This window comes from Macaca mulatta, chromosome 7 (genome assembly GCF_049350105.2).
Source record: "Macaca mulatta isolate MMU2019108-1 chromosome 7, T2T-MMU8v2.0, whole genome shotgun sequence".
Classification (NCBI taxonomy): Eukaryota; Metazoa; Chordata; class Mammalia; order Primates; family Cercopithecidae; genus Macaca; species Macaca mulatta.
Window position 1 is genome coordinate 17523767 of NC_133412.1, and position 9456 is coordinate 17533222.

At 39.8% G+C, this 9456-nt stretch overlaps 1 protein-coding gene across 11 annotated transcripts in view; it reads left to right on the plus strand.

The window, feature by feature from the left end:
• The window catches only part of BUB1B (BUB1 mitotic checkpoint serine/threonine kinase B), a 62224-nt gene extending 54542 nt beyond the window's left edge, over positions 1 to 7682 (plus strand). For all 11 annotated transcript variants that reach the window (XM_028850732.2, XM_028850733.2, XM_028850734.2 and 8 more), the window contains exons 21-23: positions 3990 to 4161; positions 4950 to 5056; positions 7116 to 7682. In XM_028850732.2, coding sequence (XP_028706565.2) covers positions 3990 to 4161; positions 4950 to 5056; positions 7116 to 7311 — 475 coding nt within the window. In that variant the 3' untranslated portion in view covers positions 7312 to 7682. The remainder of the gene's footprint in view (positions 1 to 3989; positions 4162 to 4949; positions 5057 to 7115) is intronic.
• The last annotated feature ends 1774 nt before the right edge of the window (positions 7683 to 9456 follow it).

The following is a 9456-nucleotide window of genomic DNA, read 5'->3' on the forward strand; positions in this document are numbered from 1 at the left end:
TTCTATCAGCTTTCTCTTAAAACATGGATAGTTGCCACTTTTTTTTTTTTTCTTTTTGGAGGCGAGGGTCTCACTCTGTCACCTAGGTTGGAGTACAGTGGCATGATCTCGGCTCACTGCAGCCTCCGCCTCCCAGGTTCAAACGATTCTCCCATCTTAACCTTGCTAGTAGCTGGGACCACAGGCGCGCACCACCATGCGCGGCTAAGTTTTTGTATTTTTCGGTAGAGATGAGGTTTTGCCATGTTGCCCAGGCTGGTCTCAAACTCCTGACCTCAAGTGATCTGCCCACCTCAGCCTCCCGAAGTACTGGGATTATAGGCGTGAGCCACTGCACCCGGCCAAGTTGCCAGTTTTTAAAGCATTTTGATAAATGCCATATGGAGGAACACATTATGTTAAGAGAATATTTACCTAAAAGTAAAAAATCATTGAGAATAATTTAAAATAATTCAAAGAAATAAACACATTGAGGAAATAGACTAAATCAGATAAAATAATTAATCACTGAGTATTGTGATGATATACATCAAGACAAGATATAAAATATGAATATTTTGAGGAATATAAAGTGGATTGTTTAGTCATTCTTTGAGTGGGACCCGTGCCAATCTAGCGAGGATGCCAGCAAAATCAAGGCACTGCTCAGTTTCATAGACCAAAGCTTAAATCAGGCCTGACTGACGTGTTAGCCAAGAGAAGTGGGTAAAACCAGAGTTCAAATACAAACTATGCCAAGGAATGGGGCTTAGTGTTCAAATTAAACCCAGTGTGTCCATCAGGTTCAAGGAGTGAGCACAGAGCAGGATAAATGAATACTAAGAACTGAGAAAATATAGATCACATTCAGGCATTAATTAGGCAAAAACAGTCCAACATTTTTGCTTTGTGAAAAGGACTAGAGGACTACTACGTTCTTTTAGTGATCATTGGTGTTATAGTGTTTGAGTAAAAGCAACCTGGTTTAAAGATGCTTTGTCTGCCCAAGCGGATGTCTTGGATGAGGTGTTAACTTTGTTTCTGAGGCCACTGGTATATACTAATAGCTGGACTTATTCTTTACATTTCTTCTGACTACTTAATCTATAAGAAGAGATTGAATTAGACTCTAAATTACAGTTAACATGGAAATTAAAAGAACCCTCAATGTGTTCCCGTGATTGTAACCAAAAGAACTAGAGAATCCCACCTTCTCCCCTGAGATAGCAGAGTCAAAGTCTTTCCCAGACATAATGTAGCAGCATTTCTCATCCAGGGCACCATAGATATTTTGGATGAGACAATTCTTTGTGCAGGTGTGTTCTAAGCAATGCAGGATGTTTCATATTCCTATTCCCCCCACCCACCCAATTAAGTGCAAGTAACAATCCCCTAAGCCGTTGTGACCACCAAAAATCCCCCAAAATTTCCAAATATGAGAACCCCTGGTATATTTTCACTCTACTTAACAACATTAAAATGACAGTGCTGAAATTCCCAGGGCTATGGAAATTGGAAGCAGAGGTATTTTCTAAGCCTTTTAGAATTAGGCATTTGTGGTCTATGGAGTACGATAACCCTTCTCTCAGCCACCAGAGGCTCTAGGAAAGCACATAGTATTAAAGAGGCATTGCTTTTTACTTTGTCACTGCTTATCAAATTTAATCAGAAATTTCACATAGATTGATAAGGAATTTAAAGCTAGAAAGGGGCCGAGCACAGTGGCTCATGCCTGTAATCCCAGCACTTTTGGAGGCCGAGGTGGGCAGATCACCTGAGATCAGACCAGCCTGAACAACATGGAGAAACCCCATCTCTACTAAAAATACAAAATTAGCCAGGTGTGGTGGTGCATACCTGTAATCCCAGCTACTTGGGAGGCTGAGGCAGGAGAATTGCTTGAACCTGGGAGGCAGAGGTTGCAGTGAGCCGAGATCGTACCATTGCACTCCAGCCTGGGCAACAAGAGCAAAACTCCATCTCAAAAAAAAAAAAAAAGCCAGAGGCCGGGCGCGGTGGCTCATGCCTATAATCCCAGCACTTTGGGAGGCTGAGGCGGGCAGATCATGAGGTCAGGAGATCGAGACCATCCTGGCTGACACGGTGAAACCCCGTCTCTACTGAAAATACAAAACGTTAGCCAGGCATGGTGGCAGGTACCTGTAGTCCCAGCTACTCAGGAGGCTGAGGCAGGAGAATGGCGTGAACCCAGGAGGCGGAGCTTGCAGTGAGCCGAGATGGCACCACTGCCCTCCAGCCTGGGTGACAGAGCAAGACTCCATCTCAAAACAAAACAACAAAAGCCAGAAAGGGCTGGATGCAGTGGTTCACATCTGCAGTCCCAGCACTTTGGGAGGCAAAGGCAGGAGGATCTCTTGAGGCCAGGAGTTCAAGACCAGCCTGGTCAACATAGCAAGACCCCATCTCTACAAAAATAAATAAAAGCCAGAAAGAACCTTTTGAAATTGCTTAGTTTAGTTGCTTACTTTAGTTTCTACATATTTTTTGTGAGGAAAATGAGATCCAAAAAAATGGAATGTCCTACCCAAAGTAACAGTGAGTTAGTAGCTGATTAAAGGACTAGGACACCTTCATGCATGCTTCTTTTTATTAATCTATGAAACATTTTTTCCTGTGCCTCCAAATTTATATAAATATTTTACAATTACACTGGGCATGGTGTCTCACATCTGTAATGCCAGCACCTTGGGAGACCAAGGCAGAGGATCACTTGAGCCTAGGCATTCAAGACCAGCCTGGGCGATATAATGAGACCTCATCTCTACAAAAAAATTAAGAAATTAGCCAGGCGTGGTGGCACACACCTGTAGTCCCAGCTACTTAGGAGGCTGAGATGGGAGGATCGCTTGAACCCAGGAGGCAGAGACTGCAGTGAGCTGAGATCACACCACTGTACTCCAGCCTCAGTGACAGTGAGAGCTTGTCTAAGAGACCAAACAAAACACACACATGCACACACATATTTTATATATATATAAAATACACACATATTTTTTATATATCAGAATCCACAATCCCTATGATTGTAACAATAGATATATATACTATATATATATATATATTTTTTTTTTTTTTTTTTTTTTAATTATAGTATAGTTTAATGGTGGCCAAAAAAGGTTGGATCTTGTGCGAAGGAAAAATGGGAGCAATTGTCAATTTTAAAGTAAAATACATAGATCATTCTGTGCTGTGGAGGTATGTAATTGGAGTAGTTAAAGCCTGTATTTAGGAATATTGCACCAATATCAGGAGTTTGAGGGAACTAATTGAGAAAAACAGAGACAAAAGGAGCACATGAAAACCCACTCTTTTCATTTATAAACAGTTCCTATGTCTCCATGGAGAATAGCGTTATTAGGATAGATAAACCCAAGGAAAACAAAATTAATTGATAATTAATTAGTATTATAAAGGTTTTTTTTAGTAAATAAGAACTGGAATTACGAATAAGAGTAAGATAAAATACGGTGTTTTACAATATAGGTAGGACTTTATGAAACAGACTTGCATTGTTTTCCATTAAACTCTGGAAGGAAGAATCTGAACAATACCTGGAAAGCCTATCTGGAATAGTAAACAAGAAAGGCTATGACACCTATAAAATTTTAATTTCCTCCATCGTAATTCCTGTCAGTGTATAAATCATTGCAATTGTATGTGTTAATGTGTACAGTACAGGGAAGAAGCCTGTGCTCTGCCTCCATACTTACTTTATATAATATGGAAGCTTGATAAATGTTTAATGGTGGCCATGCATGGTGACTGAAATATACTTTGTGTCACCAAACTGGTGACATTCCTTCCGCATTGGGTGGACACTGCCACTACTCTTGAGTCTTACAGGTGCATTTTCAAAATTAACCACTGGAGGGAGTTGTCGGCATAGCTAAGATGTACTCAAGGTACCTTTTTTTTTTTTTTAAAGACCAGCTATGCAGCTTCTTTCATGGCCTATTTTTATTATCTCCTTCTCTTAAATCTGGGCTCAGAATCCACGATCCCTATGATTGTAACGAGAACAATCAAGCTTTGAAGATAGTGGACTTTTCCTACAGTGTTGACCTTAGGGTACAACTAGATGTTTTTACCCTCAGCGGCTTTCGGACTGTACAGATCCTGGAAGGACAAAAGATCCTGGCTAACTGTTCTTCTCCCTACCAGGTAAGTGTAAAACAAGCCTGAGCAAATATGGAGAGGGTTTCTTAATCTCTTTATTATCTGGATAAGCTATAAAAGCTGGTGTTTACTGATATTGACTCTCCCAGAATAGATGACCTAGTTTTCAAATATCACCAAGTGAAGTAAAATGTAACATTTTTGTGTTACAGCATTGACGAATATACACATACACGTGCAAACACATGACTAACTGTAACCAAGTGCCAGGGCCATTCCTACTGCCTACCACCCATGTAATCTTTTATAAGTCATTTTCTGTGATCTTCTCTGTAAAAAAGGGATAACAGTCTCTGCTGTGTGTTTATCAGAATTGTTGTGAGGAGTAAATGAAGTAATGTATATAAAAAGAACATTAGCACAAACGTAAAGTCTTTTGTATGGTGGCGTTATATGCAGAAATTCACTCTAACTCAGCTCTAGACATAAGACATTTGCTGATTGAATATGTAGCACAAACCTGAACTAATCATGTGGACCCCATTTAGATCACAGTTGGAGTTCATGCAAACTCAGTAGGTCTACAGATTTGAATGTGATAATCCAAATATTTCATCTTTTGTTCTTAAGGAGATCTCCTAGAGTTGGCTCTATTGATCATTTCTTTGGAGAGCTTCTCCCTTTACTGTAAGGGTGAGGAACAGTCTACTAAAATGTATGTCATAAAATAAACTTAGTTAAGCACTGTAATACCTTTCAACTTCCTACCGAAATAAGCTGCCATGGTAGAGGCAGAGAATTATTTTAGCTGATGGTGCTTTTTGTGATTTCAGGTAGACCTGTTTGGTATAGCAGATTTAGCACATTTACTTTTGTTCAAGGAACACCTACAGGTCTTCTGGGATGGGTCCTTCTGGAAACTTAGCCAAAATATTTCTGAGTAAGTATTGATGAATTTCAGGGTCTCTGCCCGTCCCTGTAATTTTCTGTTTCTCTTGGGTGCTATCTCTGCTTTGGCAGCCTTAGTTTTTTTAACCCAAATGCCATGATTCCAGTAGTTTCAGCGAGTTTTCATTAGAGTATCAGCAGAGCATCTAGTGCAGGATAAAAGAACTGCTCATTAAAAATAAGATTCAAAACTATTCAGACTTCAGGACCTCTTTCTGAATGTAGCTGTATCTTCCAGACTACAGCTATAGTATGGAAGCTTCCCACTTTAGATATGTGAAAATAAACATTTCATGAGAATAATTTCCTAATCAATTGGTGTTAGCCTTAAATTCCTATTTATTTATTTATTTATTTATTTATTTATTGAGGTAGAGTCTCGCTGTGTCACCCAGGCTGGAGTGCAGTGGCACAATCTCAGCTCACTGCAACCTCTGCCTCCCAGGTTCAAGCGATTCTCCTGCCTCAGCCTCCTGTGTAGCTGGGATTACAGGCGTGTACTACCATGCCTGGCTAATTTTTGTATTTTTAGTAGAGATAAGGTTTCACCATGTTGACCAGGATGGTCTCGAACTCCTGACCTCGTGAGCCGCCCACCTCAGCCTCCCAAAGTGCTAGGATTACAGATGTGAGCCACTGCGCCTGGCCTAAATTGCTTTTTAATAACGATTATTACCAAAAGTTAATAAGCATCTCTTGAAAAGACTTACATTTCTAAACTGTATGCTAATTTTAGGCTATTATGTATTTAATAAGTGGATAGAACCGAACCAGATAATTGAATCTCCTGGTGAAGAAGTAAATGGTCTCTTAATAAGCACTGCTTGGTCTCAGAACCTTAGTACTCCCTCAAGCCTGCTCATAATTATTAAGTTGGCCGAGCATGGTGGCTCACACCTGTCATCCCAGCACTTTGGGAGGCTGAGGCAGATCACCTGAGGTCAGGAGTTTGAGAGCAGCCTGGGCAACATGGTGAAACCCCGTCTCTACTCAAAATACAAGAAAATTAGCCGGGTGTGGTGGCCCATCCCTGTAATCTTAGCTACTTGGGAAGCTCAGGCACGAGAATCACTTGAACCTGAGAACCCGGGAGGCAGAGGTTGCAGTGAGCTGAGATCGTGCCACTGCACTCCAGCCTGGGCAACAGAGTGAGATCTCCATCTAAAAAAAAAACAACAACAACAACAACAAAAACAAACAACTTAAGTATCTATGTTCCATTTTAGCTTAGCTTAGCAAATAAGTTCCCAGCATAAGTTTGCCAGTCTGTCACCTATTGTTATATTCTTTGGTTAAAAAAAAAATCCGTGTTGAAGATTTAATGCCCCTTCTCTATTTTCTTCTTTGAATAATTGAATTATAGTTTTATCTTTATTTAATTGAGAACTTGGCCAGTGTTATCTCTTACATGTACTTTTTAAAATAGGCTTGAAATACAATGTAAGACATATAGGATAGATATAGGTATGTCCACTTGGCTATGGGCCAGACAGGTCTGGCTAACACAAGCAGAAACAAGTGGGGTCAGGTGGGGTTTCCTAACAGCCCTGCCTTATCTAATAAGGGAAGTTTCTCTGATCAAAAGAAAATAATAATAAGCAAAGGTACAAACATATTAAGCAGTAGTTACTTTAGTCAAGCTTACAATTCTCAGAGAATTGTAAAGATGATCCGCTACTTGGGTGGGAGAAAGGAGCTATAGCCTTTTTGATGACCTAGACTCTAGGAAAGTTGGAAGAAATAAAATTCCTTTTTCTTCTATTTGTAGAAGAAAAGTGCTATGCCTTAGTACACAGAGGAAATTTATAGATTTAGATGAGAGAACTTCTTTCCCTTTATGTGCATTGTATCTTGGCTTTTCCCACTATGGTAGCCCTTTTTTGTAGTTCTTCCCTGGGCTTTCAAAGGACTATTTGAATGATCTCTAACCCTAGAGTTCTAGGTATTACCTTACACCATTTTGGTGCATAAATGTACCACTGAGTTAAACTAAAAGAAATTATAATTTTCATATGCCTAATCTTGATGGAAATGGTTTTATATATTTTTAGGCTAAAAGATGGTGAATTGTGGAATAAATTCTTTGTGCGGATTCTGAATGCCAATGATGAGGCCACAGTGTCTGTTCTGAGGGAGCTTGCAGCAGAAATGAATGGGGTTTTTGACACTACATTCCAAAGTCACCTGAACAAAGCCTTATGGAAGGTAGGGAAGTTAACTAGTCCTGGGGCTTTGCTCTTTCAGTGAGCTAGGCAGTGAAGTCTCACAGATTCCTGCCTCAGAGCAATGGTTGTATTGTGGAACACTGGAACTGTATATGCTGTAATTTAATTTAGGACACATTTAGATGCACTACCATTGCTTTTCTGCTTTTTGGTAGACGTATATTTCGAATATACGAAAAACTGACATTTTTTACACAGTGATATGCTTACTCATGGCCTTGTCTAACTTTTAAGAAGAACTATTTTATTCTAAACAGGCTCATTACAAATGGTTACCTTGTTATTTAACCCATTTGTCTCTACTTTTCCCTGTACTTTTCCCATTTGTAATTTGTAAAATGTTCTCTTACGATCACCATGTATTTTGTAAATAATAAAATAGTATCTGTTAAATTTGTGCTTCTAACATGTCATGTAGTTTTTGCAAACTAAAATAACAAATGGCTTAATTTTGCAGAGAGGGGCTATTTTGCCATGGAAATTTATATATCCTAGACTTAGAATTGTTGCAATAGGGTTGTGATGAGACAGAATAGCCAACTGCTTCTTTAGGTGGGTCTGACCTTCAAATAAGTGGTCTAGACTGAAAAGTAGGTAAGATGATATGCATAAGACCAAATTTCCTTCAATTTCAAGTGGCATGATTGTATATGTGGCTTATGTTTTAATGTTTTCACTTTTTTGGAGACAGGGTGTCCTCTGTTGCCCAGTCTATCACCTGGCCTTTCCAGACTCTGGCAATTTTCCCACCTCAGCCTTCCAAGTAGTTGGGAGCACAGGCTCACACCACCACATCTGGCTAATTTTTTGTACTTTTGTAGAGATGGGGTTTCGCCACATTGCCCAGGCTGGTCTCGAACTCCTGGGCTCAAGTGATCTGCCCACCTCGGCCTCCCAAAGTGCTGAGATTAGAGGCGTGAGCCACCATGCCCGCCCCTAATGCTTTCACTTTTATCCACCAAGCCCCTTGGTCTATTTATATGATCTAGTGGCGCTGCTACTGGGTCTCTTGATTAGGAATCTGACTGTTAGAAAATAAAAGCAAATGTGTTAAAGAGGGTTTAGCAACCTTTCAGAAATTGAAAAATCACCATTCTATTACATGCAGAATGACTTGGAGGGGGCAAGGGTCAGTGAAAGAATAAAAGGAAATTTTGTTTGAAAGATTTGAGGAAGCAGGAGGTCAGAATAAAATGATAACTTTGAAGTATGAAATAGTTTGGAAGAGAATAGGCCTAGATAAAGTACTGGACTCCCAAAAGGAAGCATGAATTACACCTGGCCTCAGGGATAGGGAAGAAAATTGGTAGAAAAAGGCAATGAAAATTATCCAGCTATCAGCTGGGCACCGTGACTCATGCCTGTAATCCGAGCACTTTGGGAGGCCAAGGAGGGAGATTCACATGAGGCCAGGAGTTTGAGAGCTGCCTGGGTGACAAAGTGAGCCCCATCTCTACAAAAAATAAAAATAAATATAAATTAGTTGGGTGCGGTCTCACATGCCTATAGTCCTAGCTACTTGGGAAGCTGAGGCGAAAGGATTGCTTGAGCCTGGGAGTTCAAGGTTTAGTGAGCATGATTGCGCCATTGCACTCTTGCTGTGGGCGACAGAACAAGACCCTGCCTCTAACAAAAAAACGAAAGAAAATTATCTAATAATTTCATATCTAAATATCAAAATTACCTAATGTTCCTCCATGCTAGTGCCTTATTTTTTTTTTTACTTTAATTGTCACTGTTACTGCTCTAAGATTGCTGGAAAGCAAAAAATCCTACGTATGTCTCAACTAAAAATATTTAAGCATATATAGTTGAAGCACTGCAACATGACTTGGATCTGAAAGATAATCAACTTAGAAATATTTGCTCTTAACCGAAATACAGCTCTCCAAACATTCTCACATTTGCTTCCCGTACTGATGATGTAAAATGATATATCTGTATCTTTTACGTAATCAAGCCCCTCTCCTCTCTGCTCTCCTCATTTCTCAGTTCACTCTGTTGACACATGAAGTTATTACTCTGAGACTGGACAGTAAATTTAGATTTATTCTTAATATAGGCTTAGCTACTATGTAGTGAATTCTTTAGCAACCTTGACAGCAGGGTGCTGTGTTAAGTAAAGCTTTGTTTCTGAAAGTAGGCTGTGAGGAAAGGGAGGAGAATC